We start from the raw sequence: 17,402 nt of genomic DNA on the forward strand, positions 1-17,402 counted from the left end.
GGCCTCCTCAGGGATCAGAGGAGTAGCCGAGTTAGTCTGTATTGTCAAAAACAAGAAGTCCTGTGGCACCTTGTAGACTAACAGATATTTTGGAGCATAAGCTTTTGTGAGCAAAGACACACTTCATCAGATGCATCTGACAAAGCAGGTCTTTGTCCACAAAAACTTATGTTCCAAAATATCAAAACAAAAAGCAGTCAAGTAGCACTTTAAAGACTAGCAAAATAGTTTATTAGGTGAGCTTTCGTGGGACAGACCCACTTCTTCAGACCATAGCCATATCAGAACAGACTCGATTGTTATTATGATAATAATAATAATAATAATAATACTATCGAGTCTGTTCTGATATGGCTATGGTCTGAAGAAGTGGGTCTTTCCCACGAAAGCTCACCTAATAAACTATTTCGCTAGTCTTTAAAGTGCTACTTGACTGCTTTTTGTTTTGATACTGTATAGACTAGCACAGCTTCCTCTCTGTTCCAAAATATCTGTTAGTCTATAAGGTCCCACAGGACTACTCAGAGATGGAGCTCGCAACCCTGGGTTTACAAGGCTGCTACACAAACTGTTGAGCTATTTATCCCTCCCACCAACAACATGGATATATACACAGCTTGTAGAATTGGAAGGGACTGGAGAGGTCATCAAAATCCAGTCCCTGTGCTCACAGCAGCACCCATCACCATCCCTGACAATTTTTTTTAAATCCAGTCTCCCCCAGACCTTAGGAAGACCCCCTTAAGGATTGAACACGGTCTCATTTTACAAGGCCAATGCTCTGACCACTGAGTGACACCCCCCATTACTCACAAAGAGCACTGCATTACAAAAGTATTTTTAAAGTTGCAAATGCAAATACTCAGCACTGAGAAAATACCAGGGGTGTTCACAAGTTCAGCTTGGATGTTTCCTCCCCAGTAAGTGGTCTTGTGTAGCTTTACTTGTAGGGTGACCATCCATCCTGTATTAGGCGTCCCAATGTATTTTTAAAAGGGACTCATTGTCCTGTATTTGGGCTGGTCCCTGCTGACCTCTTTTGCCAGCAGCTGCACAGGCGCAGCTGCTGGTGGGAGTCATTTCCCGGTGCTTTGGGGAAGCAGGGGGAGCGTGGGCAGCTGCTGCATCCCTGCCACTTCCCTGGGGCGCCCAGGGCACACTGGCAGCTGCTGCTTTCCTGGAGCTCCTGGGGAACGCCGGCAGCTGCTGCTTTCCTGGGGCTCTTGGGGACCTCCACTGGCTGCCACTTCCCCGGGCTCCCAGGAAGTGCTGGGGGCACTGGGGGGGACCTCCTGCCACATATCTCCCTGCCCCATATTTGGGACAGGGAGACATGGTTGCCCTATTCACCTGTTTCTTTAGCCTATCAGTTAAATATTAGTACGGGAATACTATAGAACACATTTCATTTGCCAGGGAGCACATGTTGTATATCCTTGCAACCATGAAAGCTAGTAACTTACCTTTCCAAACAGAGCTGGGCTTCTCTGGTAATAATCAACAAGAAGTCCTGTGGCACCTCATAGCCTAACAGATATTTTGGAGGATAAGCTTTCATGGGCAAAGACCCACTTTGGAAGTGGGTCTTTGCCCATGAAAGCTTATGCTCCAAAATATCTATCAGTCTATAAGGTGCCACAGGACTTCTTGTTTTTGAAGATACAGACTAACACAGATACCTCTCTGATGCTTGTCATCTGGTAATTATCTGATACTGAGGGCAGGGACATTAAGAGAAACACCAAATATTAGAGGACTCATAATAAACATCACAAAATTTGTCTCATTGGGGAATAACCCTGCAAAGTTGTGAAACCTTCAACTCCCATTGACATTCCTTTGTGGAGTGTGTGTGTGGGGGTGCTGTGGAACAAGGCAGGGTGGGGGGATTACAGTGCAGTGCCCTGGGGGACTTTCAAGGGAGGGGCAATGTGATGGCAATGCAGAAGGGACAGTGTGAAATGCTGCTCCTGGGAAGTAAGATATTTCAATGCTGAGGCGAAGCGTTGTTTCCTCTTCTCTCTTTACATTCCTTCATCTTTCTGTATTTCTCTTTTGTGTGTGCCTCTCACTGTAGCTGGAAACAATTTATTCAAAGTTATTTACATATGTGTGATTTTCCAAATTTGCAATCATTTCACTGAGTGCTTTCTTTGAGCCTCCTGGCAGGTATGTATATGAAGGCTGAGGGAAAGATGGTACCAGTGGTGAGAAAACATTTTTAAGAGTGGGCTTGCTGAAATCCTGGCCACCCCACAATCCTGACTGAGGCCAGGAGCAAAGTACAGGCATGGGGTGTCAGCTACCAGGACTACAGGCTCAGGTCTGGCAGTATAACCCCCTTGGCACATGGGACTAGGAGCTGGGACTGCAGGCTCAGCCATCAGGGATGGCAACAAAGTTCCCTGGCATGTGGAAGGGCAGAAAAGACCCTGGGCACAGAGGCAGCATGCATGACAGTGGCCAGGAACTTTGGGGTGCTGCAGCCCCCTCCTGTCATCCCCCCCAGCACTCTTAAGCTGTGTCTACACGTGCACGCTACTTCGAAGTTAACTTCGACGTTAGGCGGCGAGACGTCGAAGTCGCTAACCCCATGAGGGGATCGGAATAGTGCCCTACTTCGACGTTCAACGTCAAAGTAGGGCCCGTGTAGACGATCCGCGTCCCGCAACGTCGAAATTGTGGGGTCCTCCATGGCAGCCATCAGCTGGGGGGTTGAGAGACGCTGTCTCTCCAACCCGTGTGGGGCTCTATGGTCACCGTGGGCAGCAGCCCTTAGCCCAGGGCTTCTGGCTGCTGCTGCGGCAGCTGGGGATCCATGCTGCAGGCACAGGGTCTGCAACCAGTTGTCGGCTCTGTGGATCTTGTGTTGTTTAGTGCAACTGTGTCTGGGAGGGGCCCTTTAAGGGAGCGGCTTGCTGTTGAGTCCGCCCTGTGACCCTGTCTGCAGCTGTGCCTGGCACCCTTATTTCGATGTGTGCTACTTTGGCGTGTAGACGTACCCTCGCAGCGCCTATTTCAATGTGGTGCCGCGCAACGTCGAAGTTGAACATCGACGTTGCCAGCCCTGGAGGACGTGTAGACGTTATTCATCGAAATAGCCTATTTCGATGTTGGCCTCACGTGTAGACGTAGCCTTAGTTATTGTGCCTATGGATGATATGATATTCCTTAGAGTCTCCTCTGCAACTGCCTAGAAGATGGCCAATATAACTGTGGTGTTTGTAACACAGACAAGTAGAATGAGACTCCTCTACTCATTTCATACTCACTGAACAACTGGGCATTGCATCTAACTGTGTGATACACAGAAGCATCTGAAAACTCAAGAAACCTTTGTCCTCTGCTGATAAGTGCAAGAGATGCGAGGGGTCTTAAGGGGGCAGGATATGGATTAATTTTTCCAGCTTCATCTCACAGTCTTATCTCCATGCAGAGAGCAAGTGACTCCTCAAAATGACAGCCTGTGCCATCTGCCTCTTCCCCTCCACAAGGGACAGTGCTGAGTCTCCTAGCATCCAAGCCATCTTTGGTATGAAATGCCTCCTTATCTGAGACAGAAAGAGATGCTGCCACAAGCTCTCCTTAGAATGGGAACCTATTTTTACCCCTCCTCAGAGCTCCCAGGACGTGAGCAAAGCATCCAAACTATAAAAGGACACAGCATCAGCTATTGTCCTGGGACTCACTTGGTATCGAGTGATGATTTATATAGCCTGCTTCAGCTGCAAAGTGTAATTCTGCAGGAGGGGCAATGCTGATGTTAACGGATGCTTTCTATAAATGCTCCTGACCTTATGACCACCCACCCTCTGGGAGCCTCAACATCATCAGTGGTAGGGTCAGGTGGTGTAATGGGTTTATGAGGACCTGGGTTTGGGGGCAGCTGCACAAACAGTTTTCATGACAGTCTCACATTGCAATGCTATTTTGCCCTTCCAGACTTTCCCAAAGACTAACCAGGTGAAGTTTGCAGCAGATACCCCCTAAATCAACAGTAGTAATCTGTGTTCTGCAGAAACAGAATAGACCCTCATGAGGTCAACAGTGACTCTCCATACTCCTGAGTGGTTTTCAAAGGCTGGATTTTTTAATAATGATTTGCCTTTACTTCCCTCCCACATCTCTCTTTCATCCTCTCCTTTTCGGACATCTTTCTTTTTCTCTTTCTTCTGGGTGTCTAGTTCTTTCTCTGCAGAGTGATTTCTGTCTGTAATGGCAGATTCATTTTCACGGATTATTTTACAGGAAGAGTTGAAAGATAGGGCAGGACATCAAAGCCAGCAATGCCTTCTGGCTTGACGTTTACTAGAACTGGACAAGTTCTGGAGAAGTGGCCCATAAATAAATATTTGAATTTTTAAACATAGTTGCTTTGACCATGTTTGCATTTCTTTTATATGTACTCTCAAGTTGTACTGGCTTGGATGCTCGCAGACAAGAAGGCTAATGTAGTAGCTAGAGCACAGTCTAGGACTTGGGAGACCTGTGTTTAACTCCTTGCTGTGCCACAGTTTTCCCATGTGACCTTGGGCAAATAACAATCTCCGTGTGCCTCAGCTTCTGTTCTGTAAAATGAGGACAACAGCACTACCTTGCCTCACCGTGAGGCTAAATACACTAAAGACTGTGAGGTATTCAGATACTACAGTAGAGAAGAGCAAATTCTAATCTCGCACTCATGACAAAGCTCATTTTAAATTTGCTTTTTATGACCTTTTGCACCAACACTTGAGGATGGAAGTAAGGCTTATTCAATCAGCGATCAGGTGACTACCATAGCCAATCACATCTAAATAAGTCAACCTGAAGTTCAAGTTGTGAACCACCAAGCAAAGGAAATGCACAAAAATGCGGTCAGATAAAGGAATTGTCTTCTCCTGGGTATTTTGTGACCCGACGTGAAATAAGTCAAACACAGGGTTCATTAGGAATTATGCATCATCTCTATCATGGTTATGTTTGGCATATGGAAAGCTAGATGGCCACCAACATATTTCACATAGGCTGATGACCAGACATTAGAGGGGGATGCTGTTGAATATCTGTTGCCTATAGGAAACATAGTCCTGGTTGGTTTCTGCCCCAGAGCTGTAGGGATATTATCCATTCTCCAACTATTTCAGCACCTCCATCTTGCCCACACATCCTTAGCATCCTCTTCAGCATCATCCCTCCTCCCAGCTTCTTCCTGACAATTCCCATCCACTCAGCTGCTCACTTTCTGCCCATTCCAGGAGCAGCCATGACAGCCACCAGCCACCCTTAACATTACCAGGCAGCCTCTCCATTTTGCAGGTTGGCATGAATTCACAGTAAGTCCCTGCTTTTCAAATGATGCTGCTTCTTATTTTTTATTTCTTCCTGGTAGCAGTGAAATTACTGCTAGCCCATTTAAGAGAAAAGGCAGAAAACGAATCCTGAAGTTGGTTTGTAAGACACGGGAAGGGAGGAACAGAAAGAAGAGACATTCTCCTCCCTGCTAGGCATGGTATAGGGACAAGCAGAAGCGTGTTTGCCATGTGGCTGCCATATCAAACACAGGGACAGGAGCAAGGTACAGGATCCTAATCCAGTTCCCGGCTGTCAGCTTTCCCAAGACTTGTAGTGTAAAACTGACTGTTTCTTGACAATTTCATTGCTGCCAAGTGTTCAGAATAGCAGCATGGACTCTAATCAGCCTTATTTCACTATGCTGCTACTTTGCAAAGCCGGATTTAATAGGGTATGCATGCTTGATCACAGCCTTCACGCCACATCCTCTTGGCGGGTTGCTGAAGGCTGAATTCTTTCCTCTCTGGGATAAACTGAATACAGGGTGTGATGGTTTGGGGTGTGGGAAGTCCCCCAGTCTCCCTACTGAGCTGACAGATGTTCTGTGGATGGGCCCTAATTTGTACCACTGCAAGCAGGGGATGGAGCCAAATCCAGCTTTAATGAAACAGAGCATGAGGGCTTCTACCACTGTAAGCAGCCTGCCCACAAATGCATGTGGGAGAAAGAAAGAGAAGCTTGTGAGAACACTTCAGGATAGCAGATACTAATTCAACCACCCATAGAGGGGGTGGAGTCTGTTGGAGAACTTCTGGAGACCACAGAAGGGAAAAGCAAATCTAAGTTTGAACTGCTCTGTCCTAGACCATAATCTGCCAATGCAGTGAATGTAGAGGCACAATCTAAGGGAGAAGCAGAAGAAAAAGGCGCCTCCTATTCTGGATAGGTACCACACATCCATCACTCCACTTCCAGGAAATGGCTGGCCTGTGGCTGGAAGAATACCACAGCTGTGTGATAAAATTGGCCTTCAGCTCCTGAAAAAATGAAACTGGAAGTGAGATTTCTTTTTTGAACTTTCAAAGCTATATAGAAAAAGAACATTGTTTCTCACTGTGGGGTTTTTCCGCCTTCAGTGAGTTATTTTGTGCCTTAGAGCAGGATTTGTCCACGGAGCAGGGGCAGCGGCTGTGTAAGCTTTCCCCACGGCCCAGTTTAACCATGGGGCACACCCCCATTTTAGTGGAGAGAGACCAGAGTTCTGTTGCCTTGGACTGTAGTGTCCTCTCAATCTCTTCTGGCTCCCCAGGTCCCTTTTTTCTACCCAAAACTGTCTACATCTGGTAGATCACTCAGCTGTGTTCAGAGAGGAATAGAACTCATAGCTCCACTTTCAATTTGGGGCCAGATTACAGAGGCTACCTGCCCTATAGAGCTCATCTCCTACTTCACATGCTGTTTCCAGGGCTCCCAAAAGTTGTCTCTGTGCCTTTCCTGCACAAATTCCTTTTCCATCCTGCTTCCTTGTGAACTCTCCCAGTTGACATCTTGCAAGATGATCATCCCCACCCTTAACTTCTCACCCCTTCTCCACTCCCTAGTTCACCTTTAGTGAGCATGCCCAGTAAGCAAGAAAGATATTGGAACTAGCTTTAAAAAGGACCAAAGCCAACAAGATGCCATTCAGAGAGTGTGTGAAATTTAATAGGCCAAATGACTCGGGGGAGGTGGGGAGGGGGAAATCAAAAGAATAAATTAAGATTAAAAACGGAAGGGCAGACATGTCCTTTTATATACAGAGGTGATCGCACACAATGGTGTAGGATTGGTACATGCGGTTAGGACTCTGTTGTGGCTCATGAAAGATATAGCTGTGGACTCAGGACATTTTAACAAGGGATAAGGCTCAAGCATTGCTGCTGCTGGTAACGTTGACTTGGATGGAAACATTTCAGAAAACCTGGAAGGCAAAGCATATAACATTTTACTGTAATGACAAGAATGATAATAATAAGTCTGTGAAATAATAGAACCAATGTGTAGACGGAGGCAAAATATTACTAGCAATGCTTTCATGACCTTACAAATAATATTCCATTAAAATGGTTGTGTTTGGAATTAAAAGTCCCCCAGCAGGGTTTCCCACCTAAACATTGCAGCATTGAGCTAGTAGTGCATGAGAATGTAAGAGAAAATTAAAAGAAATTGATACAAGATGGGACATAATTTACTTAGAAATCAGATTTGTCTGTAACCTTTTTTCTCTCTTTTTCTTTTTTTTTTCCCCCGTTGTTTCCAATAACACCTAAAACTGATGGAGACTGGAAGGGAAAGAAAGGTTTCCATTTCTTTGGGTTTCGTTTATTTCATGTGTTTGACAGCACTTTGCACAGTCTCCAGGGGGACAGACAGAGTTGCTGGGCCACTGGGCAAGCTGTGGGGGAAGTGGGGGGGGTCGCTCCCCATTCCCAGAAGAGGCACAATCTCAGGCAGAAAGGGTGGGGCTGGGGAAAGCCAGCCCTTCAGCACTGCTGAGAGCGTGCCACACAGTATTTTGGTGATGATTTAAAGGGCCCAGTGACCGTCACGGCCTCAATAGTGGCAGCAGTGGCCTAGAGTCCTGGACCCTTTTGAATTGCAGGGCTTGAGGGCGATTGTCTCCTTTACCCTGTCCCTGAGTTACTCTTTCTCCCCATTGTTTGTAGGGGTCTTTCACAAAGCAGCAGGAGAGAAAATGTAGACAAACACAAGACATTGAGCTAGTGAAATCACAAAATATCAGGAAGGGAACTCAGTAGCATCTCACATTACTTTCAAATAATTTTTTAAAAAATTCATTAGATTTCAAGTTAAGAATGTCTCCCCTGTGGAAAGTGTAACTTACTGCTCCGTTTTCCTTGTCCAAACCAAGTGAAATGCAAAACAAATGGTATAAACTATGAATTATTTATGTTTTTAGTTTTAATAGGAGTTTTAAGAATAAACATAAGGATTCTTTTTCATAGGCTTGTAGGACTGAAAGTGACCTCAGGAGGTCCTTGAGTCCAGCCCCCTGCCCAAAGCATGACCGGCCCCAACTAAGTCATCCCAGCTGGGACTTTGTTAAGACAGGATTTAAAATCCTCTAGGGATGGAGATTCTACCACCTCTCTAGGTAACACATTCCAGTGCTTCTCCACCCTCTTGGTGAAATTGTTTTTCCTAATCTCCAAACTAGACCTCCCCCAATTAACAACTTTTTAAGCATGTCAGTATCCCAGCCGTCATAGATTTTAAGGCCAAAAGGAACTGCTAAAATAATCTCGTTCATCTTGCTCCACAACAGGCCAAAGATCCTTACCGCATAATCTCTGTATCTAGCCAATAAGATCTGTTTGAGTTACAACAATTTTTGGAAAGTGGTCTGGTCTTAATTTCAAGATTTCAGGTGATAGAGAATCTACCACATCCCTAAGAGTTTGTTCCTATAGTTAATAAAAACCTTTCTGATTAAAAATCTGCATTTTTTTCTAGTCTAAATTTGTCTAGCTTCCCTTTCCAACCACTTCCTTTCAGTGATCCTTATAGTACTAAATGAAAGAGCTATCTACTGTTAGAAACAGCCTTAAATAAATACTTGGAGACCATAATCATATCAGCCCTTAGCTGGCTCACAGGTATCTTGTTTATCATTTTTAAATACTAAGACAAGATTAGCTTTTCCCTAGTAGAGCTTCCCCGATAATCTAAAATATGTTAAACATCAACATTAATAGTTCAGAGATCTATTTGGCTAATTCTTTTAATACTCTTGGGTATCATGTCTTGCAGATTTGAAAACACTCCACCTTCTCCAGTTACTGATGGAATAGAAAGTATTTTGTTCTCTCTCCAATATATAAGCACATCATCCTGCTTATCTACTATATATTTGAGAGTGTTTGTCTGTGTGCCTGTTTGTTCAAAAACTCACCCTAAATAATAAGAGCCAGGACCAGCAAATTTGGTATACAACTTCCTTTTAGCAAAACTTAAAGCAAAGTCAGGGTTTGGTTGTGTCAGGAAAAGGGGATGTGCCTGGAATGGGATTGTTTCTCCTAAACACATGGAAAAAAGAGACAGAATCACCAGGCAGCATGGGGGGCTTGCCTGAGGCCCAGTTCCTCTCTCAGGACTATCCTAGCCCCAAGATTCCCAACCCCAGCCCTTTTGGGAGGGGTGGGGAGGTTGAAGGTTCCCTTCCACCCCAGCTAGTGTGGGAACATTGCTGGGTGCTCCCCTTCATCTGGAAGTGAGGGAAAAATGCATTCCTTGCTCTGGCTGGTGAGCACAGGGGGCAGACAAACCTGGACCTGCCCCAGCTGTTGGACATGCACCCTTCCTCCAACTGTGCCCACTGCAATGGCCATAGAGAGGTACTTGGCACCTGGCCACAAGCTGCTGAAGTGAGTGAAGGCTGGGGTAGTCCTCTCTCTCCAGGGCAGCCTGCATACTGAATCCTTCAACCCCAGCCCTATGACTTAAATGAAGCATGTATGTTTTCATTTTCTCTTCCAAAAAACAAAAAAGCAAAAAAACCAAAAACCACAGAAATGAATTGATTTAAGGACCTGAGCAATGCTGGGTAAATCTTCTCATTTACAAATACAGAACAGCAACTTCTGCCTTCTCTAAATCAGGCCTGACACCCATACAACTCACGCCCCTAAAAAATCTTTTTTTAAAATAACACCATTGTGAATACAGCTCATGAGCAAGAACTTTTTTGTTTGCGTCTTGATGGTATTTCTTTGCATGGCCACCCAAGGGTGTTGGTTCAAACATTTTAAGGTAAACAATGAAAGATCATGACAAACTCACCCTGAAGAGTCTTGTTTCAACCGGACATGATGTGCTTGACAAAAGCTGAGCAGGAGATAACAAGAAAGACATTAAGAAATCTGCTCAAAACAAAATGTGAGGTCTTGCTTTCTGGCACTCACAACGCATCACAGCCATTCCCAGCCCTTTTGGGCAACTCCATTAGTTAACCAGATGTGGGGACAAATATCCTATAGGGCTTGGCATAAGATTTCCAAGCACTCTGTACCTCCCCAGATCAGGAAAGCTTCAAAACGTGCTCTGCTCTGACCAGTTCTTATTGTGCCACTTCCCGCCAGATTCTCAAAAAACCTCAGCACCCTGCACACATTCAACATGCAGAGCACATTTGAAAACTTTGCCCTGGTCTTTTGAAAATGCCAGTCTCAGAGATCAGCTGCACCATTTAATACCAACCACTTTCCACTTAACTGAGATATACACAATGTCTTCATATGTCATGGAAATGCAGCCATCTCTGGGGTGGATTAGCTGAAATAATACTGACAATAAAAGGCATTTGCTGGTACATCTTATTTAATTCAGGAGCTGATATAAGCTATACCAGCCAAAAGCACTGGTGTTCACTAGGAAGGTTTGCTGGTCTAGATAGAATTCTCCAGTTATACTAGTTCTCAACAAGTGGGCCATCTAGAGTTTGGGTGCTCAAGGTGTGGGGTGGAGGCATGAAATTTCATAAGTGGGGCAAAGCACAATCAGCTGCTGAGTCTTAGGCTCATTCATGTCATTTAAATGTTGAAATATGTCACCGTTTTTATGTCTACGTACTCGCATTTACATACCGATTCATAAAGGTTTTGCATTCTACAGACTTATTTTCTCACACCTGCCGAAAGGTTGTTTTGTTTTGTTTTTTTTCATATGACTGTAACTGAGATTTCCATTGGTTTGGATGACATTAGATTACATTGGGGGGGAGAAGGGGGCACTAAATGCAGGGACAAAAGTGGGGCCCGAAGTGAAAAGTTTGCTCACGCCTGCTCTAGAGGATCCCTTCCCCTGCTACTGAAATGGCATATAATGAATCTTGGAGCATTTGGACTGGAGAGTATGGGAGATCTTGTCTTGCATTTTGAATTCACAAGACCCAGCAACAATGAACTCTGTCCCACCTCCGTCCCACTGACACAGCAAAGCACCGTTGGGTCTAATTCTGCCCTCAATCCCCTGCCTCTGCACATGTGACCATTAGGCAGATTGCATCCTGGAAACTTCTTGCTGGAAATCTCTGGTGGACAGGCGTCACGTGGGTTTTCCCCATTCACTGACCCCTCAGTTTCCATGTGACCAGAAGAGGCCATGAACCTCTCAGAGCAGACTGAAAGGGCTGAAGTATCCCTGGAAGGAATCTTCTCCTCCTACCTTCATAGTTGATACAGCCGTTGGCATCTTCCTGTCCTGCCATGAGTTGCTCCACCTCACTTTCCGTCAGCTTCTCGCCTAGGAGTGGAAGGAGAAGGACAGGCTGATTAGGATGTGGACTCTAGCTTTGCCTCTACCTGGGATTCATGCTGCTGTGAATTATGTCTCCCCAAAGCCTTCCAGACAGCAGGTTAATATCTGGGAGAGGTTTCGTCTTTGGCTAGTGACTGTCTCCAAGGTTGGTTAACAGAGCAGACATGAAACAAAGGGTTACATATCTCACACCACTAAGGGACCCAGAGGAGAAAGGAATAAGAGGGCAGTTGTCAGATAGTTGGGAATAACTTTGAGTTATTAACCAGATTGGGTTGCATTTGAGCTAGTGCCATGGATGCAAAACAATCTCTATTCTGGAGCAATTCACTCCTCCTGATGCCAGCACTGTAATATCCATATTACCATGAATTTTGGCCTTGGCTAGAGTCAGTATTTGGAAAAGGAGGCTTTATGTGTGTCTGCCACAGACAAAAGGGTCTCCCCAGTTCATTATACCCAAGCAAGGTCCCATTCACAGGACTTCACCCCAACCTGCAATGGATGGGATCTCTGACACCTGGAACAGACCCTGCCACCTGGACTGCACAGCTACAGGTCAGCCATGCCTAGCTTTGGCACCAGCCCATACCCAGCGTGGCAAGCACATGGCGGAGTTCTGCACCCATGACCGTGCCGTTCCCCTCCTTGTCAAAGACACGTAGGCCTTCCACAAAATCCTCAAAAGTTCCCTGGTCCTTGGAGCGGGAGATGTGCTGCAACATTGGCAGGAAGGTCTCGAAGTCCAGCATCTTTGTGTTCATTTCTGATGGAGATGACAAAGAAGGTGGCATTACTTAACTAGTCTGTGGCACCTTTTAGCCCAAAGCACTTTATATGGCAGTCACTTTGTCCATCACTCACAGGCAGCCACCTCTGAGTCGGAACCAGGGACCTCTCAAACTGTGTATAAGGCAAGGAAGTGGGGAAAAATACTGTGTCCAAACTGAAACTACAGAAGCAAATTGATGGAAGCAGGTTGGTGATTAAATATATTAGAATGTGGTTGGGAAACTCATGTTACAGTAAACTCTTGTGGGAATTGCCTTGGATGCTTTAATGGGCTCAGGTGAGTAGACTTGGGCATGAACGCTTATTCAAAAAAGTCCAGCATCTACGAACACATTGGTTCTATACTGACCCAGCAAAAGCACATGGGTGATACCACTTCCTTTAGCACCCAGGGTTGTCTCTGGGGTTTCCCCATTCAAATGTCGATCACACCTCCCCAGTTTCTTAGCTTGTGCATGGCTCCTATGAGCCCTCACAAGGGGATATAGTGGCACAGAGGTCAGATTTGACCTGTCTTAAGTACTGTCCAGCACCGAGCCACCTTTAAATTCCATAAGCTATGATGCACCTGCATATGCTATGCATATTCCCAACTGAAGTAGTCAGTCACCCCCGGCACAGGTGCCAAGAGAGGCACGTGAGCTGATTTTCATTGGCATGAAAGGCAGAAGCTCAGCTCTGACCCTTCTCCCTCATGCAGCCAGGAGCTTGCTGAAAGCCTGTGGATTAACAAAAGACCAGGTAGTGCCACCAACCAGCACCTAAATGGTAAAGCTTTAATGTGTTTATTAACGAAGCTGTTGTAAGTCAGACTGTTAGCGATTTTAAAAAGTATCACCAGCACGTGGCCTGTACTTAGGGGTCAAAACGTCAAATTTCAGCACTTTGCCTCGAAAGGTAGCCTCTCCTTTTCCAGCCAGGGACTCTGAGCTCCGACTTGTGCCATCCACAGGTCACATGCTACCACGTTGGAGTCTGGGGTTTCTTTCACCTACATCTTCATTCTCTTCCCCTTATGCCCCCTTCCCTTCGCCCACACCCTTCCTCACAGCACGGTGATAGAGACACAGCACTCACTGATGGAGGGAAAGTAGCCCTACTGGCATAATGCCTTTGCTTCTCAGCCAATAGGAAGTGTGAAAGAACCGAATGTGATGATTATTTCCTCATCCCACTCTGAGCCTTTTAGATGAAACTCTTTAGTCCTATTGAAAAAGCTTTTTTTATGTGCCAAGACCCAGAGTCCAGGGACTACTGAGGAAGTCAGGTTAGATTTGTGAGGCTGAGTAGACTCCATCAGCTGGGTTCCCTTTGCCCTACATCATGTGCAGTTGTTTACACCGGGGTGACCAGCCTGTGGCTTTCGAGTCACAGGCAGCTCTCTGAGCCATTAAATGCGGCTCCTCCACGGAGCCGTGCACTGGGAGTGCTGCGTACTGCTCTGTGCGCACACCCCAGGGCTTGGTTGGAGAAGCACATGGTGGCAGCAGTGGTTCCTGCAAGTCACTGGCATCGAATTTGAGTGGGGTGTTGGGGGGTGCCTGGCTCTCGATGACAAGTGGGAGATTGGGTTATAGTGGAAAGCTGGGCATGCCTGGTTCTGGAGGAGGGGAGGGAGACTTGGTGAGAATTGGGGGCTGGGGGTGCCTGGCTCTGAGGTGGGGAGAGGGAGGGCATTGAGCCATCTATCTATCTATCATCTGTCCAGCTCTAGAACAGAGACTTCACTCTTCCTTGTTAGTGGTCTCAGCCTCAGGGGTTACATATTGATCGGTCGATTGATTGACCAATCGATATAACACGTGGCTCTTTGCACTCTATCCACGTGACTCTTTGCATTCTATCCATGGCTCTTTGTCCCTGACTGGTTGGCCATCCCTGGTTTACACTACACAACATGGATACAAAACACAATTAAATCCAGGCAGAGGAGAATCAGGGCTCGGTCCACGGCTCTGGCTGTGCAGGGCTAACAAGAATAACGATGTGTGTGTGTCAGTCAAGCCAGGAGAAGTGACTTAAAACACAGTGAGTAGTTCTGCCAAGTCTGAAGGTGCTGGTTTTTATGCAGTTACTTCTTGGATCATGGCTGGGCTTAAAAAAAAACGTTTCTTGACTTTGAAGAGTGTCTGTGATATAATCACTCATCTCTGTGGCTTTGATGTAGTGTTGTTGAGTCTTGCTACTTCACATGGGAGTTTTGCAAAAGCACCAGCTACTGGAATCAGGAGACTGAACAAGAAACTCAGCTGTCATTTAAAATGTACGTGTTTCTAGTCCTCTGCATGGTGGAGAACAGCTTGAAAATGTGACTCTCGTGCACTGGAAGGGCTCCGACAATAGAAGGCAATAAAAAATACTCCCCTGATGTTTATTTCAAAGGTTATGTATTTGGGGGTCTGACTCATGTTTTTTGAATGCTTGAGGTTGGTCACCATGGAGATCAGCTGATCTGCCTTTGCTAACAGCCCCTGGATTTGGGTTGAAGGTGATGGGGGCAGCCTGTTCTCAGCGAACAGTGGTAGAATTCACTTCCCTTGTCGGTTTGTCAGAGTCCCTGTTTTTTACCATCAGGGCATTACTTTGCTTCTGCTTTCTCCTGGGACAAGAGGCTGCATACAAGTGGGGGCAGTACCGTGGATTCATATGGCCTCATACTCCTTTGGGAACTGGTTTATGGACATTGTTCATGCACCCAGAGAATTTGCCAATCAGCAGGTTGTTATTAAACAAAAAGCAAAATCAAAGAGCCACATCTGCAGCTGCCATGAAGTCACATCACTCCATTGGAACAGAGAGAAAGCCGTGCTAGTCTAAGTCAATGAAGCTACATGGATTTATACCTGCTGAGGATCTGGCCGGAGAACAGTGAAATTAAGGATGAGTCATCCAATGGGGGTAGTATGTCCTCTGAGCTGGATCAAGCTTGATATTTAGTAAGGGGAGGGGAGGAATTATCCAGGCATGAAGCATCTCAGAGTCATTTTCTTTAACTGATGAAAATGCCAGAGCAGGAATTAGCCTGGCAGGTTTGTCTCTCCATGGGGCCATCTCCTGTTATGGTATTGGCTCCATTTCCCCTTCAGGCCTCCAGGAGGGATCAGAGGTGGTCTGCCCACTAAACCCTTCAAAGGGCATTGTCAGGGAGATACAGGCTGCAGAAGGGGAGGGTTCTATTCTAGCTGCAGAGAGAGCTTGTTTGCAAAGGGCATCAGCTGTGGGAAGGGCCTGAGGGAAAGGGAGGGTCAGGAAGCAGAGCACCAACAGCCTGGTAGACACTGAGTCTGGGTGAGTAAGAAGACGGTCCAGCAGCTTTTGGTAACTGCAACTAACCGAGCAGTGAAAGATTTTGCAGCTGGGGGATCCTGGCCTTGAGCTTTCTTTGCTAGCGGTCCTGCTATAACCTGCTCCCTGTCCCCAAACCCCAGCACTCTCACCGCGCCCTGGGAGACAACCCCCTTGGCCAGCCTGCCTCATGTCCAGAATGGGTCACTGTGGGTCCCAGATGGGAAGCTGTGTGGCTTTCTGTTCCATCTCTTCCTGCCCTAAAGGATTTTCTGTGCTAAAGAAGAGCTGGTAAGGGAAAGGGATCCTGCTGCAGGAGTTAAGGTGCACTGAGCCATTGTTATCCTGACAGCCCTAGGATGGCTGAATGAGTGCACCATAGGCTGCCTTCACTGGGCAGGGTGCAAGAGCCACAGAGACCAAGGCAAGGACCTCGCATGGGACTTCCTCTTGCAGACATGATTGTCTCAGAGCTCCAATACAGAACAGAAGCCTTGTGAACAGAAACCCACTTCCTCGCTGCCTCCACACTTCTGCCTTTGATCTTCTTTTCTTCCCTACTCCTCCTTGTCATTTCATCTATGCAGTGAACTGTGAGCTGGTCAATATTCCCTCTAATCTTTTCCACCCACACATGGATTTTTTCCATCCATGGGTGGAATATTTTTTTCTGCACCAACACACACAAATGTGCACCACCAGCAGAATTTAAAAAAAAAAACCCTAGCTGTGAGCTCTCTGCTAATCAGCTGGGCACATGAACACACAGCTTACTGGTGCTGGTGAAAGGTGTTAGACTGAAGGCCCGAGTGACCAATCTATCTACAAAACAGTTCAGCATATGCGTCCCCACCCCTACCCTGCTATCCTCCACCTCTGCCCTGCAAGAACTGCACATAAAAGGAGAGCGGGGCACATTTTTTTGCCCAGAAATAGAGACTGGGGTGACCAATATAATTGACTCATTTGGGTTGATATTTTTGTTTCAGCTCCAAAAAACACTTCTGTTGTTTTTCTGCCCCTTTGGTGTTTGCTTTCTATTCATATTTGTGCCATCAGATTTCATAGCACAGATAATCAACAGGGTTGTGGTCCTTGACTAACCCTCAGAGGTCCTACAAGTTCATGGGCATAAACACTCGCAAAAAGCTCATTTAAGTTTGGTGTCCCTCAGCATTTGCACTAGAAAACTGATGGTGAAGGTGACTTTTGTACAACCTGTGACAAAGTCCCTTGTCAGCCTCTGTGGGTCCCTGTGCTTCCTGGCGGATCTGTGCTGCCTCAGAGACTCACACAGGCCCCCCTTTTGCCCAGGCCCTTCCAAAGGCAGGGGTCTCCGCTTAGCGAACCATCCTCATCGTAGGCAGGACCAGTACAGGGAGAATAATACCAGCCCCCTTGCAGGCCCACACCTGCTCCAGTAAAGTGAGCCCTCGGGGGAAGGGTGAGGGGAGTCCAGACCCACCCTCTACCCTGGACTCCAGCCCAGGGTCCCTATGAGAACAAGAGGCAACCGGCAGGGCCTTCACCCCTGCCCCAAAGTAGTAGCCTCACCCTGGGCCACTTTGCCCACCACTTCCCCATGGTACCTTTTTGCTGCGCTCCTGCTGCTGTGGTACACCTCCCAAAACCTTCCCCCCTGCTACCCAACGGGGAGCCTTTTATAGGGAGCACAGGGCCTATCTGACCAATGAAGGTCTGGGCCTGGACAGGCGACAGAAGTGCATTGGCGCACC

General features: G+C 46.6%; 1 protein-coding gene across 1 annotated transcript in view; it reads right to left on the bottom strand.

Moving 5' to 3' along the window:
• Positions 1-6,954: 6,954 nt before the first annotated feature.
• Positions 6,955-17,402, bottom strand: part of MYL4 (myosin light chain 4) — a 29,581-nt gene continuing 19,133 nt past the window's right edge. The window contains exons 4-7 of the mRNA XM_074978929.1: positions 12,182-12,355; positions 11,497-11,574; positions 10,114-10,158; positions 6,955-7,234 (exon numbers count right to left, since the gene is read on the bottom strand). Coding sequence (XP_074835030.1) covers positions 10,130-10,158; positions 11,497-11,574; positions 12,182-12,355 — 281 coding nt within the window. The 3' untranslated portion in view covers positions 6,955-7,234; positions 10,114-10,129. The remainder of the gene's footprint in view (positions 7,235-10,113; positions 10,159-11,496; positions 11,575-12,181; positions 12,356-17,402) is intronic.

Source organism: Carettochelys insculpta, chromosome 28 (assembly GCF_033958435.1).
Source record: "Carettochelys insculpta isolate YL-2023 chromosome 28, ASM3395843v1, whole genome shotgun sequence".
Lineage (NCBI taxonomy): Eukaryota > Metazoa > Chordata > Testudines > Carettochelyidae > Carettochelys > Carettochelys insculpta.